Genomic DNA, 22,147 nt, shown 5'->3' with positions numbered 1-22,147 from the left:
AGTTTGAGAGCTGCTGATTTAGATATCAAGGCTTTCAAAAAACTTAGATACATGCCTAAAATACAGCACATGCCATATTAGTTACAGAACAGAGCCCTAACCTGCAAACTCTTCCAGGCAAGGGCTCTCTCTCACTCTGAAGCTGGATCTACACTACAGGGTTCTGTCTACGGAAGAGGCCTTCTGTCGACAAAACTAAGGAGCATCCACTGTACAAATGTGTTCTGTTGAGAATCTCTTGACAGAACACAGCAGTTTTTCCCAACATAGTTCTGTCTTGACCTTACGAGGCAGAGAGCCTCTATTGACAAAAGAAAAGTGTAGCTGCTCTGGGGCAGCCGGGGTGGGGGGGTGCTCTGTCGCCAGAGAGGGCTTCCAGTTCAACGGGATGCCCTATTTGCAGAGTTTCCAGTTGGCTGGTCTGTCCACACAGGGCTGAGCACTCTGGCCGCTCTCTGTCAACAGAGGGTACTGACAGGGGGAGCCTGTATGAGGTATGGCTGTGTTCTGTTGGTAGAGATTCTGCTGGGAAATATCTGTTGACAGAATGATGTGGTGTAGACACAGCTTGTGTATGTACAGAGCCAAGCAAAATGGGGCCCTAATCTCAGTTGGAGATTCTATGTCAAGAGCAGTCAATAAGTGACTCACAGGCCAACTCCAAGCCACCGGACGATTTTGGAGAGACCTCAAAACATTTTTGTTTTCTTATTTTCTCTGGAACATGGACTTGACCAAGAAATCTGGACCCTGACAAAGAATAATTGATCACCTTGTCTCTAAATCCTCTTGCAATAAAATGCCTTTTAAATTCATGCTAAAAGAATGTGTAATTTCCATGCTATGTATTTCCTGCAGTCCTAATTATTAAAGCTGGGAGCTTCAGAAGTAGTCTAAAGGTAAGTTTATACTAGGGAAAGAAGTAGATTTCAGATACTTAATTCCAGCTATGCCATTTTTATACCTAGATTGTCATACGATAATCGACTTTTTCCCTAGTGAAGACCTTGCCTCTATAGTTTCAAGTCGACCTCCCTTAAGCCACCTGCTATCATGGAGTACAGAGATTAATGGCTGTGCCCAGAGAGATTGATTTTGCTGCATCTTCACCAGATGTGCAAAAATCAAACTCTGGAACATCGACCGCCAGTGCACTGATCTTCCTTTAATATAGACTAACCCTTAGGGACTCAGACATCCAAATCTAAAGGCTCTTTTAAAATTCCAGGTATTCTTATTTTGAGTCAAAGCTATACTCACATACAAATTGATTTATCCTAAAACTGCTCTAAACAGAAAGTTGTTAAGTGGTGATGGAGATTGGGGAAAATCAGTGTTTGATTTATAACATTTGAGGACTGATGTGTTTCTAATTTTAGTAACAAACAAATATAGTAAGGAGGTTTTATACCATACCAGTCAAATACACACACATTATGTAATTGCCTGTTTATTTAATGGTGCCATTTAGAAATACTACTAATTTCCATTCCTCAACTACAGTTCTCCACCATTAACAGGCTTAATGCAATTTGTTCAACTGACTCAAAAAATTACAATCTCAAAGTTAGAAACTAAATTCACACATTTTCTTTGGGACCAGGAATCTGTATATAGTACAAAATATACATTTATTGAACTTTCTGTAAACAGTTTGAATTGCGTAAAACTGCAAATGAGTGAATTACTGTGGATGATTATATAGTTATACATTCTATGTAAGGAAAATAGTTTTGCTCTTGTATATTACTCTTAAATTTATAAATTTCATAATGAGGTGGTGTATTCTGCAAACATGCTTTTCAAGCTTAAATCTCTCCATTCACAACACACATTTATACAGGTGATCAGTGAAAGTTACACTTTGACAAAATATATATACCTATATAAAGAGTAGACTGAACCTTCTAAAAAAAAAAAAAACAGGCACAGCATAAAATTTGTTTTATGCAACAATGTGGATTCACTTCCATGAGGAGGATGGGGAAAAACTCTCTAATTCAGTATATTTCTACAAGGTCTTAGCACCAAGAGAGATGCAAAAATTCTGTTTTAAGTGATTTATCAAGCAGCTAGTTATAGCAACCAGAACTTCTTGAAAATAAACTGGCATTCAGTTGGCCCTGAATAAGGGAGCCACATCTTGTATTAACCCTTTGGCACTAGTGGTTGGGATTTCAATACACTTAACTATAGGGTGCACATGGTACTGTCAGCCATTTGCTTGATTTAGCACTTAGAGTAAGCACTAGATTCCTGGCACCAAAATGTTAAAATGAGTCATCAACTGATAAGGTTAATACATTGAAATTTAACCTTCAGTATCCCAGGTCATAATGAACACCCATACCAGCAGCAAAACATCCTCAAATCTTGACTTCCAGAATCAAGTGGTTACACAATTGTGCTAAATATTTACCAAGATGTGTGGTAACATTTCACTGACAGCGACATTGAATGTGCTGCATCTCTGTTGTAAATTATTCTTTTCCAATTTCATATTCTAAACATTCGAAATTGTATTAGATTGACTCTTGGTATCACACAGTCAGCTATAATGCTAATTTCCTTTAAAAATAACAGCTTTTCTCAGTGTCAGAACATTCAGAAGGTCCATTACTAGACACGGAAATTGTGTCAACTCTAATTCCCACCATATAAGAAACGAGTTCAGCTATTTTAGGGCTTTTCCCTCTGAGAAATTTACACCCAGTTTCACATGTTCTCCATGCTTTAGATAAAACCTACACAACAGATAAAGAAGGATTTTCTTAAATTGTTCATTTGATGCTTTGAAGAAAAATAGCTGAATTAGAAGTCTGAAAATTTGAAAAAAATTGCTGTCTTTAGTTTTCGAAGAAAGCCTTGACGCCATCATTGCTCCCTTCAAAAGAACATTGTGAGGCTTATTTAGTCTTAATTTTTGTTTTCAAAACAAGACAAATAAAATTACCTTTTTGTTTCTTAATTCAGCTGAAAATAGAACATTTGAGCCTCCAATGCCACAAAGATGCACACACAACTTCACATGTTGCCATTTTAATTCAACTTTAATGGTACTGCTTGCAGGGCCTAAAGGTACAAATTTGGTCAGTTCATTGTAAGATTTGGCACATAGTATATAAACTTTCCTCTGCACTTTCTGCAACTGAAATATTGCAGTATAGTGCTAGTGCCCAAACCCAGAAAATGAAAAATGACTAATCTATTTTCATTGTATACACGGAACTGAAATGTAAAAAGTGAAGTAAGCATTAAGACTGAAATTAAGATCTTCAGGTGTAAATTTAATCTGAAACTGTTGATGCAATTTATGAGCTCTAACATGATTTTTAACCTAGCAGTGTTCCTTTAAATTTAATTGGAAGTCTTGTAATTTTCTTTAAAACATGCTACTGCTCTGAAAAGTGTCTATGCATTCAGTTGACTTGATCCTCTGTATTTTCAGAGTCCTGTTTACCTTGATTATAGTCAAAAACAAAACCACCACAATCCCGTTAGCTCATTAAGCCAAATACCTATGAAGTGTGAGCTGACATATTCTGCTTGTACATCAGCACAATGAAGAACTACAGAACAGTCCCTACAAAAAAAAGCTTACTACTTTGCACAGTGCTTGCTAACATGAATTGTACTGGTTAGTTCTAGGGCATATTTTTAGATAGTTAGGCACTGAAAGATACAGAGAGCCATTTAAGCCCCACTGATTTGAAGGAGCATCAGGCACTTAGGTCTTTTTGAAAATCCCACAAGCAGCCACATAATTTCAATAACTATGAGCAGTGCTTGAAGGATTAGACCAAAAGTTCTGAAGTCAGAATCTTTATTGTCAGGGAGGCATGACACTGAAAGAACTCAGCTTGACTTTTGGATTAAGGAACCTTAAGAATTTGCAGGAACAGAACTCAAACGTGTTCTGAATGGGTATGATCATAGGCAGTGTGCCCTGTAAGTGGAGTGCTTGGGCGGCCACACACACCCCCACACGGCAGCATGTATTTATACTGGTGGTGAACACCCACATGCACCTTGGTGCACATAGAATTTATTCTGCACATGGATAGGAAATATTAGGAACATTGATCATAGGATCTGATAATAGGGCTAATTAATATTAGTATCAACTAAGTGGCTTTTCAGAGTAGAGCCATATTTTAATGTGAATTACTGACCTCATGCCCCCATAAAAGAAAACTGTATAAACCCAACCTCCTTAAATATTGAGAGAAACTAATAAATGTGAAAAAAACCAAGATGAGTCCTTTAGGTTGGGATGGTAATGTTCTTAAATCAATGACCCCACATGAAGAATAAACACTTTAAAAAGGAATTAAGTGTACTGCAAAGCTAAAATGAAAAATAAGTTAAACCCAGAAAAATGCGAGAGACCCAACTAACAGACTGAACTCCTTTGGCAAATAATTACATTTGAATTTTCCCCACTCTGGTTTTAATCTATCAATTATTCTTTGAGCTCCAATATACTCAGAGGAAAAATGGACCCTGATCTCAAGTTTAGAATCTTAGTAAACAAGAGTGATCAGAAGATTATAAGGTGGTACAATTTTTAATTTGTTTTTCAAGAATAAGTTGACCAAATTGATAGAATTTGTTAAAAAAATTATGCCTTTGAAGTGGGATAGTGTGAGCACAGCACTCAAGACATATCACAAAAGTGAAGGCATTCTGGCTTGTCCCGTTTACCTGAGTGCTGGGGCAAGGAGAGGCATTTCCTTAAAAATTACTATGCCTTCTTAAGAGAGTGGCTATGACAGCAATTGCCACGGCACTGGGCCCAGAAATCACCATTATAGTGCACTGACAACACAGCAAGACCATTTCATTTTAAGCAGTCCTGCAATGAGTCGTGGCATGTATATTCCCTGTGCCTGTACAGAAGCCCAGTGATTTCAGAAGTGCTCCATATCAGTGCAGGGGAACAATCATGCAGTTTTATTGCAAAGTCTGATCTTTGAGTTGAATTTTTCCAGTCTGGTCAGCACATGCTTCTAAGCTTCACTCAGTTTCCACGTTAGCTTTGCAGTTCACATAGGAGATGGCATTCATTTTGCTCAGCACAGCATTCAAAAATTCACATGGTATGAGCACTTTGCACAACACCAATTTATTTTTAAAGTATTCAGTATCCAGCTAATCAAAAAGTGACCTAATCTGAGCCAACAGGATAAGGCCAACCAACAATTTATGAATGCACTGTTAGACACTAACAAGAAACCATAACAGAAGCTAAAAACATGTTCACCTCTAATGAAGTGAAGTCTGGCCATTACACTATATTTGTTATCTGCAGTCCTCTCTTTACCTACCTGTAATAAACAATGTACTTCAGGTTTCCATCTCTCAGGAAGCCACTCAAAGCATATGCATAGTAGAAGTTTTATAATACTCAGCTGCCTATTACCATCATACTCTAAATAAGGGGTGTGCAAACTGAAGGTGCAGACCTTCTAAAGGGGCAGTGAAATTTCATGGGGGAGGGACACGGCACAATCAGCTTCTGGGTCTCAGGCTCATCCACGTCAAAAAATGTTGAAATATGTTAGTTTTAATGTATGTGTACTCCCATTTGTATACCAACTAATGAAGTTTTTACACACTTTCCTTACACACACCAAAATGGGTCTTTTCCATATGAACATAACTGAAATTTCCATGTGTTTGGATTACATTAGATAGGTTGCGGGACGCTGCTAATTGCAGGGAAAATGTGGGGTCCAACGTAAAAAGTTTGCTCATCCCTGCTCTAAATTAAAGGTTTAAACTTTCACAGCAATTCATGGTATCCAAACAAATTGAACGTAAAATGTTATCTAAATTAAAAAAACATGTTAGTCTAAAGGTTCTTAAGGTAAGAAGCATTTATCAGCATGTATGATTGCTAATATATTTGGGAATAAAGTTCAATTACAATTGATAGTTCTGGGTCTCCAGAACAGCTCTGGATAACCACAGACAGCGAGGCTGTGGCCAAACTTAGCCAAAACTTTAAAATGGCCATTTTGAAGATTACTAATGAGGTGCTGAATTGAATATTCAGCACCTCATTAGCATTAGAACGCTCCAGGCTGTAGCGCTTCGAAAGCACCACTTTCGAACACTCGCGGCTTGGCGCTTCAAAAGTGCTGCTTTCAAACTCTCGTGACTTGGCGCGGCTACATGGGGGTCCTTTTCAAGCCTGCACCTTTTGAAATCCCCTTATTCCTGAGAGGAAGCGTCCTTATGCTAATGAGGCACTGAATATTCAATTCAGCGCCTCATTAGTAATCTTCGAAATGGCCATTTGCATGGCCATTTCGAAGTTTTGGCCAAGTATGGCCACAGCCTAAGTGGACTGCATGAGCTCCTTTCTTTCATCTTAGTGGGCCTCACTAGCCTACAGCCCACTGGGGATCTGCCCACAAAATCCTTCTCTGCCCTGCTACTCCACGAGCCTCACACTCACTGGAGTGCCACACTTCCTACGCCACCGTTTCCCTTCCCAGCACCTTCAGAGAGCTCCACCGCTGTAACTCCCCACCCACCACCCCCAGCTTGACCAGGTGATTTGTGGCATTTGAGATCTGGGAAGCAAGAGGAGAAGCTGGGAGTGAGCGTGAATCAGGCAATTTGCAGCACTCACAGTCCTGGGAAGGAAAGGGAGAGGTAGAAAGTGAAGAGCTCCAGAGCCACAGTGTGTGAAAGGTATGGGAGAGGCAGTGAGGGGACACACAGGCAACAAGTGGAACCCCAGTGGGTCACAGGTTGCCCACCACTGATACAGAAGGTGGCAGCCATCTTATCAGCCCTTTGGGACAAGAATTTCATCTTCATGTTTGTGAAGAAGCCAAAAAGAACCCCAAAACCTGATCTTTCAGTGTGGCACTCACATGTCAGGTTAAAAAATACTTCCCAGTCAATAGGGTTTTTTTTTAATTAATTAATATTTAATACTAAAACAGGGTTATTTTTTAAATCAATAATATCAGGAGATATTCAAGCAAAGACCTTTCCACTCCCTGTCAGGATTTAGTCCCAAAATATTTTTTAAATGTGTAACACAAATGTTCAGCCAAAATGGTGCCTTGTTGTCCATTCTATTCAGATGGCACTAACAGGAGGAAAACAGCAATTAGAACAAACACCACGTCCATTATTTCAGATTATTGAATTAAACTTACGAATTTTCAAATCCTTGGACTGAGCAAAATGACCAAAAATCCTTTAATTCATATTTTAACCAATGCAAGCGAGGATGCATTTGCAGCAGATAGTTATGGATTTTGACAAACATCAGAACTACAAGATGTTAACAGGTATTGTAGATTAGAAAACAACAAGAAGTCCTGTGGCACCTTATAGACTAACACATAGATTAGAAAAACAGGTAGATTAGAAAAATCATCATCAAGGAAGAGTACTGTAGTTACTGAACTACTGGTTAATGTTCTTCAGACTTCTTCCTGTAATGATGGACTGTCCTGGAATTTCCCCTATTCAGTACACTATATAGACATGCAGATGAAATTCTTTTCTCCGATTCTGACTTCCGCCGAAGGGTGAAATTGAAGTATGTCAAAGTGACAGCCTCTCTACAGTGCTAGACTGACAGACTAGCACCACAGCAAGCCAACTGTAAAGGACCTAAATTTGAAGGTTACTGTGCATGATCAGAGTCCTGCACCCAGTCTTAGCAGGACTCTGTATAAATGCAGGGCACTCCTCCATGCACTGTAAACTGCAAATTTAGTGCCCAATTTATTAAAAATGCAATTGCATTCAATACATTTGAAACGCATTTTAAAAGTTAAATACATTTTCAAACCCCACTTACAATAAAAATACCTCCCAAAGCTGAATTAGTGAGAGTAGTTTAAGATTATTTGAAACAGTGTTATCTACAAAGCAGTACAATATTGTCCCAAAATGATCGGTGAAACATTTAATCTGACTATAACAATATTAACAGAAACTGAAACCAGTGAAGCTGTCAAATATAAAGGAAAAAAACCCACAAACTTGCACGGCATACGAAGCAAAATTGCTTTACAAAATTTCATTTCTTTTTAAAAAACAAGCAATTTGGGACCATTCTTTTTCAACATCTATTCAAAATACACTTTTGAACAGCACATTGTTTGCATTTTTGTCACACAGGAATCTTTTCCAGAGGGAAATAAATAGCACACAATACTTCAAAAATTCTGCTGCCTTGCCCCTGAGGTGCTAATGATTTTAGCATTAAAAAAAAAAGAAAAGTTTAACTGGTGCAAAAAAGGAAGTGCACAAAGGTGCAAAAGTGCCTTTTGCGATTTTTTTTGGCGCAGAGTCACAAAAAGAACAGCTAGTCCTTTGCTAGAATGTTTTTATGTACTTAATACATATATTTTGTAATCAAAATCTGTACCTAGAATGGCAATGTTTGTGCACGTAACAGATTCAGTGCTCTGACCACACAAAAGCGCTGAACTTAAGGCAGAAAAAGAAAGGATTGCAACAGACATTCCTTCTTTACCTCCAAACCTAGTTACAGCACTGGTAGCAATAGCAGAAGAATTATGTTTTTATATTTTTAGGAAGGGTCTCTCATGAAAATGCTTTTAGTACACAGTATGTCATTATGACATATTTTAAGAGATCGTATTTGAAGTATGGCTTTCCACCACAGTTTTGCTTGTGATTTTTAAAGATTTTAGGTCTCAGTTTCCACAGTCCAGTTCAAGGTTTTGCAGTTTCCAGAACTAAACTTTAGTCTATGTAGAAAAGTGAAGAACAGAACTTTATCTACTTAGTCCTAAAAGTAAGTTTAGCTTCCTGTACTAGTATGCTGTGTAGTATTAAATACATTTGTTAATTAGGTGCTTGCGAAGCTATAAATTATATTATAGTTTTGCACTCTACAACAAAATTAGACATTTTAAGCATTTATTTGTAGGTAGGTAAGGAACTGGTTTTTTAACCAAAAATTGCTATAAATTTATAAATACAAATAGTGCTTATGTTTTCTTCATTCATGCTTGAACATATTACAAACTGAATACAAAGAAATTACTTTTGAGCACCCCACAAACAAGAGGGATAAAAGAAATATTTTGCTGGTATATACTATACTTAATTCTGAGACACTATAAGTTACTTTCTCACTGTTCAAAGCTCCCTAACTTTGCATTAGTTTTAAGGCTATATATACAAATATGTATACTTCAAAATTAGGGATAAACAAATATAGCAAAAAAATGCATTGTACTACATTTTCCTATCAAAAAGTAATTTTACACCAAGTTTTGATTTTTTTTAAAGTTGTGGTAAGTGTTACAAAGCTACTCATATTTTATTGACTTTCCTTTTGGGGAATCTGCCTACTGAATGATTAAAGTAAGCTACATAACAACAAACACAATATCCTTAACCTAAGAAGACAAGAATACAAGGTGCACAAAACAGTAGTTTTGCAAACATGACTGATTTGAAAACTTACGTTTTGAATGTTCAGTAGGAGAAAGATAAGTAAGTCAATTTAGTTTATATTACCCTTATAACTTTTTAAATTAGAATTTAATTTTAATGACCAACAATTAAATATTGTCAACATGCTATATTTCAGATCACAAATACTGTTTAATCACTAGTTTCTTATTCTAAATAAAGTGGGTCAATTAAAAACACACATCATAAAATGTTAAGATTGTCAGGCTTGACAGACGAATTTTCATAAACAGTAGGCAAATTCAAACTGATGCTCATCTCAGTGAGAAACACAAAGCCTGAAATAAACCCATGTAAAAATAGAGTAACAGATTAAACCCACTACATCCTCCAGTGTCAGGATATGCCTTGGGCAACAGTCAATCTCCCCATTTTAGAAATGGGCTACCAATTATTAAAAATATTTTCCACATGTGAAATCTCATTTACAATGGCACAGAATTTCAAAAGGCAGAAAAAATGAGGAATTACACATATATGATTAAATTTCTTGTTTGTTAAACCAAGCTTTATTGATAAAATGGAATTCAGAATATTTTACTAGGAACAGCAGCAGACTCAGCCGATCAGGATAATAAAAATGCTGCAGACTCCTACTGTATGTAGGAAGTTGCTCCCTTTTGCTCAACTGATTAGTAATTCTGGAAAAGGGGTTGTAAAAAAAGAGGTGCAAAGAATCAGGGCATTTTAACCTCAACTTTGGAATACTTATGATTGTGCTGTGTTAGATGACATGACCCTGCTTCCACCAAAGTAACAGCCAAAACTCTCATTGATTTCAAGCAGGAGCAGGACTGGGACCATTGTAAACAGCAACCAAGAAAAAAGAAAAAAGAAAAAGATTTGTTGGTGAATGAGTGGTATGTTAATTATTTTTGCAAATGCCAAGCAAATTCACACCCCACAGAAGGGGTAAATTGCCCAAATGTTCAGCTTTATATAAAATAGAAGTTATCTTAAAGTTTTATGCACCTCTTGAGCATCTAGCTGGCTAGGCTGCTGCTCCTTGCAATCCAAAACCACAACATAAATTTAAAGGGCTATATATTTGTTGCATCAAACAACAAGCCATACATTTCTTCTAACCTTTATAGTGATTTAAAGCAGTTCATAATTAAATATGAGCATTTTGTACAAGGACAATTGCACTTTACAAAAACAAAATCATACAACAAATTGCTGGAGTCAGATTTACAACATGAATTATGGTTTGAAATCACGTTTACAGAAGTCTGTTTTACCAAAAAAAACAAAAAACAAACAAAAAACAAAACACAAATCAGTTCCTGGGCTAGATGTCATACTGCTGTAGTTTTCAGGTGTAATCACTCTCACCAACACATCATAATCCCTTCTTTAAATAAAGTTGAGGATGAACGTTAAGAAGGATCTCTGAGGCTGGGCAGCACTTTCAACTGGAGGATGAATGTAAACTCCACAGCTAGATGGGCAGTTTTACCACATATCATCAGTTGAAGCAGAGTCCTTAACAGAGAAAAAAGAAGGAACCCTTTAAAGTCTGGAGTGCCCAAAATTACAGCAGTTTCTGTTTAATCCAGACTGAAAAGGACAAAAATACAGATAATTGCAGGAGTGTCTTTTCTTCCCCATAATAAAGGATTTCATACTAGGAATAGCATTTCACAAGTATCTAACAACGTGCAAAAATCTATATTCATTAAGCTATATTAATTCAGTAAATGTTAGCTAGTACTAAAGCTTTTTCTAACAATTACTCTAAAACATAATATACTTTAGCCTTCTCAGCCCTCTTCCTGTAAGGAAGGCTCAAGTGACACCATAAGTAATGTACTGAGATTTAAGATTTAAATTTAAACAAAGTTAAACATGCTAAGATATGGAAAATACAATCAGGGCACCCAAAGCAACCTAAATTTTTCCTTGTAATGACACAAGAGGGGAGAATGTTGCAAAAACTGTACAGTTAAACCATAAATGCTAAAATGGCCACATGGTATCACTACATGGAAATGTTTGGCTCTCTTAATTTGTATTGCTGTACTTAAACATATTTAAGTGTAGGTTTAACTCTGAATTACTTAAATCCATAACACCTGGTTCTTGGATAATTATAAGATGTGTGTAACATGGTTTTACCTTCAAGTTATTAAACTATGTGCCTCACCACCATTTCAATATAGTTTTGTTTGTGCTGGAATATCATTATATGATGCTTAATAAGCCCTACTCTGTTCATCTTTCCCTCTCTATACCTTAATTTTTTTCATCCTCTTTCCCTACTGCACAATGAGTTTAACAGAAGAAAAACTGAATGAGGAATACCGTACCACTCATCAGTTTTACTTAATAGAAGAACTCAGCAAGATTGTGTTTGCAGAGTTGGAGAGGCATTAATTTAAGAGGAAAGAGGCTGCTGTTTAAAGTTGGTCAGAATAATGCCACCTCTCAACACTCTAGACTGGTGAAGCTGATGTGGAAGCCCTGTTCTCCTTATTCAGCCATTAAATACAATTGAATTGAATATTCCCTCCTTGCAGGACCCGAGAGAACAGTGACCATGACAGAATGATTTTAAATGTTTTAAAAATGACTTGTAGTCCCACAGGAAGTCTTACAATCAGTAGATGGCAGAGGTTAGAAAGGACTAGGACAAGCAGGATAAGAATTTGAGATGGCCATGTGTGTCATAAGCAAAAGGATAAAAAATTAAGGCAACACCAAGTACAGAACTTTACTTACTGATGTTGTATTATCCAAACCATGACTACCAATGACACTTTGATTTGCATATTGTACATTTGCAGAAGAAATTCAATGAATAACTACATATCACCTCTGTGCAGGGATAATTCCATTTCAGTTACAGATAAAGGTAATTTCTTACAAATAGGAGGAGACAAGAATAGAAGAGTCTTGGTGTAAAAACTGTGGCAAACGAAATTTGAGACCAAGTAGGCAGATTCCGTTATGTCAAAGCATTTACAAACTGCATTTTACTTACATTATTTTGATTAAAATAACTGACCTATGTGCCAGAGACATTAAGACATAACTGCTTTCTTTACAAAACAGATTAATCTCAAGAACTGAAAGTTGTATCCACAAAGTGATTCAATTCTAAATGGAATTAATGCTCCCATTTTATAATTGTTTTTAATTGAATGTTCATTGTGAAAAATAATTTAGGGAAGTTACAACATAACATAACCCTATGACCACAAAACTATGTTAACTGAACTAGAATTGTAAATATGCTAATCATAGCCATCACTAAATTACTAAACAATGCAGTCAACAGAAAGTTACAATAAGACCACTTTTGCTAGTAATTCGAGGAATTAAAATTTAACACAATATCTTAATGAAAATATTTCAATATTGGATTTCCCACTATTTCTGTGGTATCAAAGATGAAACAAATAAAATTAGATTTCTCAGAACAAACCACTATCTGCTTTCAGTGATGGACTCTGGCAAGGTATGGAAACAGAGAAAGAGAATACAATCAGACTTTCAAAACGTGAATGGGAAGACTACATAAGAAGTCTGTTGGTACAGATGAGGGAAAATGGGGGAGAGAAGGAACTAAGCACAATCTAAAGAATGTCCTCCGGGGGCGAAAAATCCTTCCCCCTGCAGGGTGTGCACAAGCAGGCTGAAAGATTTCAAAGGATAGGATGGAAATGACTGGAGAAAGCACTTACCGCATCATCATTTCTATAGGGGTTCAGTCGGTTATAAACAGCTTCAATCACGCTCCGTCTAAACCAAAGGAGAAAAAAAATGTTAAGACTTTTTTTAAATGAAGTCAGACATTTCCTAAATGCAATCATGACTTACTAAAATGCAAAGCCTTAAAACAATAAGCTTTATACATTTAAAATCTAAGGGTTTTGCAAGTAAAGTTATTGTGTTTTCATATAGTTTATATAGTGTCTCTTTTGGACTCTGGAACAGACAGTTTTAAACACCAAAGCGTTTTGCGAACAAAATGTAAAATTACATATTTGTATGAGACTTTTTCAATTAGACTGTCTGCTCCTGATGTACTGTCAGGGGCATGCCCACATTTGGTCTTTGAAATAAGAAGTTACAGATTGGTGAGCAGCACAAACAATATGCATTTGTGTGCTTGCTGGATATGGTGACAGTAAATGATACACCATGAATGTACAAAAAAAAAATTTTTTTTTGACAAGAAAACCCTGTATTTGTTTTTCCTCAATAAAAATGTTGTGTGCCCCTTAATGAAAGCTCTGCATTCTTGGTTTGCTTTAAGTCAGTTTATAATTCTTGTCAGTGTGTTATTTTAAAAGAGCAGTATCAGCTTCCCATTATATACTCAATTTTCATTTCCCTTCTACAATTATTCCCTAAAAGAAAATTTTATCTTGTAACCAGAAATTTTGTATTGTATAACTCACCCTATAACAGAGATATTCCTGGGACTTCTAGTAACAACAAACAAATGAACTTACTCTGTGTTGGAAATTTACCTTGTGTTCGCATTTGAACTTTCAATTTTTACAATCTCTCACAAAACAGCTTGGCTTTGGTATTTTCCCCTCCCCTTTTCTTGTGCCTTGCTTATGCTCTTGGGGGGCAGATGGGAAATAAGAGGATTAATTACAAAGATATAAAATAAAACAAAAATAGCTTGCAATTCCTGCTTACCTCACTGTAGGTGAGTAGATTAACAAGGGATTTCTTAGAGTAACAGAACTAAAAAACAGGAGGAAGCAAAAGGAAAAGAGGAAGTGCTTGTCTTCCTCAGTAAGCAAGCTATAACCGGGGAAAAAGGTCTAAGTACAATTAAGAGATTTTTAAAGACTGTCTTTTGGGAGGGGGATTATGGGAGGACAGAGCTGAAGAATGTCTTGGTTCTTACTTTATAGAATAGAGTCAGATGCAGAAAGAGTGCTCTGAATCAGGGCTGGCAAGCAATTAAAAAATCACAATTAATTGCAATGTTAATGATAAGAATATATTTGCCCCTATTTCCTAAGACATTTTGAAACTCCCTCATCCAGCACACACTCATCCAGCAACATCCCTCCTCTGACAGAACAATAATAGATGTTGCTGGACCAAAGAGCACCTGGACCACAGAGCTCCAACTGTACTGGCAGAGCAGAGCCATGCTGGTGACAGGAAGCCCCACTGGCAGCCTGCTCTGAGGAGGCCCAAGGGCAAGCCTTAGGACAGCAAGCCAGGTCAGGAAGCCCCACTACAGGGAGATGGCTGGGATTGGAGACACCCACTATGGGGAGCCAAACCCTAGTGAGAGCCCTGCCAGGAACCCTGCTGGCAGGTGTATGGAAGCTGGGCATAGACATCCAGACCAGCCAGCAGCCTGGGGACCTCAGCAGGGCTGGGAGAGCCCTACAGCCTCACCATGTAGAACCCCCACAACCCTATGACAGGGGTAGAGCCAGGCCAACAGCCCCAGCTGTTATTAACTGGACTATACTTAGTCATAATGAGCTGTTTAAAATGCTTATAATTATGAGTAACCAATTACTGACTCCAGACATTTTCACAGGCAGTGAAGGAAATCTAGGAAAATATAAAGAAGCCAGAATCCTGGAAGGAGCCATGCAGGTAGCATGATAGCAGGGGTGTGAACTGATTAATTCAGTTTTGGAACAAGGGACTTTGGGTGAGGAATAAGTATGGGGGAATCCACTGTAGGCAGAGAATGGGCAAAAGGGACAAGGGAATTAGAAAGATCCTAAACACAACATCCATTCTGAGAATCACCTAATAACTTGTGGGCAGCCATTAACAAGGTAGGGATTGATTATATGATCATAAGTAGGCTGGCTCTATTAATTATTAATTTCCAGACATCCTAATAGCAAACGCTTTAAGGCTATGTCTGTGCTAGGGAAAGTAAGTCAATTGCAGATATGCAATTTAGCTATGGCAACTGTGTAGCTACAGTAGACTTTTCTGCAATTGACATACCTGGCCATCCTCACTGGAAAGGGTCAATGGGAAAGTTTCTCCCACTGACTTCCCTTACTCCTCACGATATGACTGCTGACCCCATTTCCACTTCATGTGTCCCTACCAGATGTGAGAAATCAAATCCCAGAAGATCAGCCATGATCGATCTTCTGAGGTAGTGAGGTACAGCCTAAAAAGTGTACGTTTTTAGAAGAGAAATTAATGGTTTTGGGTGTTGATAGACTGCAGTGAAAAAATTTCAGCCTTTGCTTTTAAAATCAACCTTTTTCTCTCTCATTGTAATAACTATGGCATAATAAAATGTCTTAATGCTGCCACGCTATTGCTGTGAAAAGATCCTCCAAGAGAAAGCAGCCAGCTATGTAATATGTTAGAAACCTGAAACTTAATTAGTAAAATATTCTAAGTTACCATGTTCTAAGAATGTGTTGTGTAATTATAACTGATGAAATTGTTTCCTTTAACACATGGCAGCACAACAAACCAACCACCACCAAGAACTTTTTCAGACCCTCATCATTTTGCTATTTAAATACTTTTTATTAAAAAAAAAATTATAAATAATTTTCAGTACTACTACTTTCCTTGATGTCCCCTGAGAAGTATGCGTGTTTACTGTCACATTTCTCTCTCCTTTTTAAAATATTTTTTTCCTTGCAGCCCCTGTCCCTCTTGTCCTCTCCCCACTTTGTTGAAGTCCCATATAAACAAGGGAAACAACAAAAAATATCAGAAAGTGATATTCCATGCATAAAGTGGAAAAAAATGCTCTCTAATCTTTCAGGCATAATTATATCAGATGTTGCAAGTATACAATTTTTCAGATAAACGTGATTTTCAAATTGACAGCATCCTTTGAATTATGCTAAGGCCTAATTCAATGACTTAAAGACGATGTTTAAAAGTTAAACTCATTCTTAAATCCCACAGACTATACTGTGACTTAAGCAGATTCATTAAATGTTGCCCCTGCACATGGAATGGTTTCTAAAATCTCAGCCTAAGCCATCATGGCATTTATTCACTAACCAAATGCCTGCATCTCAGAGTAAACAAATATTAGTTCTCAGCTACACAGTTGATTTTTAAGTATTTCAGATTTTTTTTAAAAAAAAAACAAAAACAAAACCAGCGGTTCACAATAAATGGTATGCAAAATTATCACACGCATGACAGAACAGTAAAGGTAGAAACACCAACATAGGATGGGAATAAAAAGTTAATTTTGACTCTTAACACTGACAGCATACCTTAAAATTGTTTACTATCCAGGTTTATTTAATCAACGAAGTACTGCAACTGGGTAACATATACTGTGTCCTATAAACAGATTAACAACAGATCTAATATCTCAGATGACATGGCTCTGCTGCAACACAGTAACAGTCTCCCAAGAATAGGTGTCCGTTCACCACTTTCACTAGCATCATAAAATTACTCTTAAGTCAGGTGCAGCAGGAGATGCTTGCTCACAAGCCAAATAAAATAAAAACAGAACTAGAAAGGCATGTAAAAAGAATACACATTCCAATGTAACACTGAAATGGTTAGATTTGCCAAATATAATCAACAATAATTCACTCAATGATGCTTCAAGGAAAGTTATATTCTAAAAACAAAGTGTCCTGACATCTCACACGGCCTGCTCAGTTTTCTTTTTGTAAAAAATGCTGAAACAGTAGCATGAAAACAAGGTTTTTGTTCCCTTAGAAGTTCATTTACTCTAGCGGTTTATTGCTCAATGGAAGTCATGACTCTGACATCCCAAACCTAGAGATCATTTATCAAGACAACTAAAAGAAAGCTAATCATATTTAAGCAAACAGCACAATATGAAAATAATAATTAATTTAAGAGATTTATTATGTATTATGTTAAACACATTTTTGAATATAAAAATATTGGTCCATGAGCAATAATCTGTACTAAAATTGCTTGATTTAATGGACAGAGAAGTTTAAGATTTGAATTTGATGGATTGATATTAATGTATAAAACTAGGAAGTCTCTTTCAGACTATTTCTTCAAGACGTATCTGTATAAAATTTTAAATTCAATCCCCTGCTTAGCCAGAAAGATGCAGGAATTTCCTTTGGAGGGATAATTAGCTAAATAGCTCACTGATAATTCTAGCAAAAGCAAAGAAAGCTGCCAAATGAAGCACTAAATTTGAGTTTCTTAACTATGTACATAAACTATATCTCAAAATGAGCCATTATATACATTACATTTCCCTTACATCTCAAAAATAAAAGCAGTAAACATTTTAAAGCTATAATTAACAGAGGAGGCCACCCTTAAAAGCAGTCCATTCTTTTTGCAACTGTAGTGTGATGTTCACACATTTTTAATTTTAGAACTATGGTCCACAGTAAACCACAATCTTATGCATGAATTTCTTTCCCAACTTAAAACAGATCAAAAGAATACCAACTGAAAATGGACAGTTCCCCTTTTTGCCCCTCATAAAGTTTTATTTATTTTTAAGAGTGGCCTTGCAAAAAAAAAAAAAAAGTCTGTTAATTTTTAGATCAAAAGCACATTTACAGTATCGTAGACTCACTTGCTTGCCAATTCACCCCCTGGCGGGAGGTTTGGGATGCTCTCAGTTGCTAACGTACGCATCACGTGGACTAAGTCTGGTACTCCTTCACCCTGCTTCTTTATGATCTCTGGGAATCAGAAGTACTTTTTTTGTAAGTGCAGTCCAAATTTAACTTGAAAAGACTGAAATACTCAGTTTATCAAAAGGCAGTTTAAAACTTTAACAGATAGCGTTTACCATGTTGGGCACCGTCTGAAATCTTGGTGCCATAACAAAACAGCCAATGTACCTGCAAAAAGCTCTTGTATATTTGATCAAAATAGAAATTACTTTCTTTTCTTTACAAAGTTCAATACTTCCAAAAAATTTTAAACAGGCTTCACTAGAACATAATTATTGTATTTTGACTATGCAAAACCAGGCTTTAATGCATCTTTTTTATTACAATGGATGAGAAAAGGTAATTGCCATGTGGAAAATATTGTATTTTGAAGAAATAAGAAGTTAGGTATTTGTTTATAATATGCCTTACACAGTCATACCAGATCGCACAATATTAACATAAACCAAGTGGCAAAAGCCAAGAATGTCAGAATTCACATACAACTCCGTCCTTAACTCAAAGGATACATTAACAGGTGTTTATATATAACAAACCCAAGCCACCTCTTCATCAGGTAAGCACTACAGTAGCCACAGCAAAGTGTGCTAAGAACAGATAGCTAAATTTCCTAAGCATCCCCTTCTTAGCGCTGAACACCGAACACCTGGAGCTGAACTTATGTTAGTTATCACCTTTGGGGAGTGTGTGAAAACAGACCACTTTCAGTTTTGTGAAATCCATTTTCATTATTTAAAAAGTAAATGAGAATTGTCAATGATCCCGTAACATTTAAATGTGTATAAATTTCTCAGTACACTGGAAACGCCTTCAAAGACATTATTTAGAAGGATATTTTATTAGATAAATGTTCAGCTTGGAGCTATTTATCTGCAAGTGGGTGTCATAGCACATGTACAATAATGTGCATACATAGGTAAGTATTGTGCACGTAATAGAATTCTCCAAATTTGAAAAAAAATAGTTTCAAAACATGGAGTGCCCACTTCTAATCTAAATATTTTAGCAGCTTATTTTTTATCCCAAATACTGGGGGTGGCGGAGGAGGGAAATCAAGATGTACCATACACCAATTTTTAATTCATACTGGAGAGTTAAAGGCACATTAACACTTCTAAAACCAGCTTACTTTCCTTTTAAATAAATAAATAAATAAAACAGTAAAAATTCATGAACTAATGTGTGAACAGAACAGGTTTTCTGGTCTGCTACCTTCTACGCAAAAAGTTTCATCCCAATTTATAGCCAGGTACTATAAAAGTAATTTACACTGACGTGCTATTATTTGCAGTAAAATAACCATTTGTCAAAATGTATAGTACAAAAGTATTGGTTGTTTAGTCCCACATTTTAAGTAGGAAAGAAATCCAATATGTGAAACTATACATTAGGCAAACATCTCAACACTCAAATGTGCCATTTTCTCAAGAACTATGGCCAAAATTCATTTTTTTAACCCTCTAGTATTTAGAAAAAAGAACTCTAACACTTTTAAATCTGAATAAAAAGCAAAGATCTCAGATTTGGTTTGCCAAGTTCCTTTATTGTGTAATCTTCAACATCTAGTATATTCTACATCATTCTAAAGCTAAAGTTTTGCTGTACAAAAATAAAGGGATTTATAGTTTGCCTAAACTACACAGTTTTACAACCTAAAGCTGCAGTACATTTAACATACAGTCACCACTAAATGAGTACATTTAATACTTAGATAGAACTATAGATACAGTCTGAAATAACACTGATGACACAACAAATGGAACCAATCCAGTGCTTCTTTAAAAAATAATTAAATTCTCTTTTGTTAAAATGCATCTGGCATCCCTTTCTCTTTAACCTACTTTAAATCTTTTAAACATTTTCACTATTTAAGACAGTGGGGAAAATGTTTTTACACTAAAAATAAAAAATTCAAAATCTACTTTTTTCCTGTTTGAATTCATATAAATTCTTAAAATCTAACATTTCAGGGTTTCTCTGAAAAAGGCCAGTTAATTTAAAACAATCAGTTTCAAATAATTCCGTGGTTTACATACATCTAATAACCACAGTTAGTACTGTGTTAATTATGCATATGCTACAAAATTTGTTTTAAAGAATGGGGCAGAGCCCTTTAGAAATGTTAATTTAAAATATAAGCCAAACCAGCTCAGTAACTGAAGTAATATATCTGGGAACGACTTATTAATCTTTTCCAGCCAGAAAGTCTTCAAAACCTTTCAGAAGCAACACTGATTCACTGGAAAGGGATGGCACAAAGATGGTTTCCCATTCTTACTTCATCTCTGATTAGACATTTTCAGTTCTCTGAGCCAAAGAAGCATCCAATATTGATACCAGAAAGGAGTGAAGGGTAGTCCAGCATAAGTGGAAAAGCAGAAACCTTCTTGTATCAAATCAGGTTTTTTATTCTCCCATTTTTTTAAGATGACCATCAATACATGGCCTTCTATTCAGCAGTAAGTTTAACAAACTTTAATATGAAAATATTAAAATAAGATTTTATTGCACTTTTTGGGATGAGAAATGCTTTTATCTAGCTGATCAACAAGAAAAATGTACATTAAAATATAATCTAACCTCATTACTTGGACTATGCTAGACAAACAATATATTGTTACGTAACTGCTATGTACTGCAGTACTGAATCACAAATTTTTCATTTTAATGGAGTTGAATTTTCTAAATTAGACATTACAGACTGGTAAAACTATGTTCAGAATTTCTTTACATTTACCAATTTCTTAACTGAAATTGAAGCTTTTAAAATCTTAAACACTGAATTATTACTAAGGCATTTCAAGATAACAGTAGTAAGATTATTTAGCACAGTGTTGAAAGTTTCAGCAATGGCCACATTAGTCCCACTCAGTACACAATACTGTATAGTAGACTTCCAGCATGAAACAAGCTTACTTTAATTGTGTAAATACAGTTAAGTTTAATGTAACAAAGTGACACTGTGGCTTGAGTTTCCCTCTCTTACATACAGTCCTGCAAACTTCATTCATGATAGCGAGTGCTGTAAATTGAGAAACTATGTAATGTTATAAACTGCCATAAGGTTGCATTTTTTGCTTATAATAGAAAGCGTAAATACTATTTCTGTGTGCATTATGAAAGGGAAAAGATGTTTAAGTCCAAGGAAAATAACTTTGTTTTAAAGTGTGGACTCTAAAGGGATAGCAGCAATATATTTTTATAAATTTGTCCACTGAATTAGGATTAAAGTGCTCGATATCATGTAACTCCCCCTCACAGATACACAAATGAAGCTTCACTTGTCCCTGAAACATGTTATTTCTAAAAAATTAAGAAACTCAGCAACCAAATAAATGCATTGCTCCCTACAGAATAATTTTATGCAGTTCTAATATTTAGGATAGCCATACAGCAACAAAAATGGACAAAATGTTCCCATTCCATCTACTGTAATACACATAGATCAATGGGGGTCAGTTAAAGTAGATATAACCTTACCTCTAAGGCCAAGATATATTCAAGTTAAACCAAAACTCTAAAATTAAACATTTTTGCTAACCGTTAAAAAGGGAAAAAAAGTGCATGAGGCATTGCTATAATTTATCAGTCATGGATATGAGAAACCCTAGCAGCTGTGCATATTATGCCAATGCACGTTAGGGACTCTTAGCCTGGATATTAAAAACATGACAGACTCATAAGAACTGAGTAATTAAAATCTATAACTTCAGTATGTTTCCATTCTTAAAATAATTTCATCTGTGTACTAAATCATGTGTACAATAACTATTTTAGATATTTAGGAAATTTATTATTTTAGAGATGTGAACACTTCAGTGGCAGCTGTTTCTTAAACACCAATCTCTGCTTTTTAATACCCAAAAGCACTACAGTCCAGATTACAAAAATATTAAATTATCTTTTAAGTCAATATATATTCCAGTTATATGGCACAAAGTGCCTAAAACTGTTGTTCTCCTCTTTTCCTCTTAAAATTTAAAAACAAAAATGTAAACACAATTTGCTTTTCAAAAATGACTGGCAGGATGGTATTATAGGTCAGC

General features: G+C 35.9%; 1 protein-coding gene across 3 annotated transcripts in view; it reads right to left on the bottom strand.

Moving 5' to 3' along the window:
* Window positions 1-9,595: 9,595 nt before the first annotated feature.
* The window catches only part of PPM1A (protein phosphatase, Mg2+/Mn2+ dependent 1A), a 49,054-nt gene continuing 36,502 nt past the window's right edge, over window positions 9,596-22,147 (bottom strand). For 2 of the 3 annotated variants that reach the window (XM_074996302.1, XM_074996301.1), the window contains 3 exons: window positions 17,999-18,107; window positions 13,170-13,227; window positions 9,596-11,043 (listed from right to left, as the gene is read on the bottom strand). In XM_074996302.1, the coding sequence (XP_074852403.1) occupies window positions 10,996-11,043; window positions 13,170-13,227; window positions 17,999-18,107 (215 nt within the window). In that variant the 3' untranslated portion in view covers window positions 9,596-10,995. The remainder of the gene's footprint in view (window positions 11,044-13,169; window positions 13,228-17,998; window positions 18,108-22,147) is intronic. The other variant, XM_074996303.1, reaches the window with a different exon arrangement.

Source organism: Carettochelys insculpta, chromosome 6 (genome assembly GCF_033958435.1).
Source record: "Carettochelys insculpta isolate YL-2023 chromosome 6, ASM3395843v1, whole genome shotgun sequence".
In the NCBI taxonomy this organism is placed as follows: Eukaryota; Metazoa; Chordata; order Testudines; family Carettochelyidae; genus Carettochelys; species Carettochelys insculpta.
Note: the sequence above shows the minus strand (reverse complement) of the source record. Positions and strands in the feature narration are given on the sequence as shown.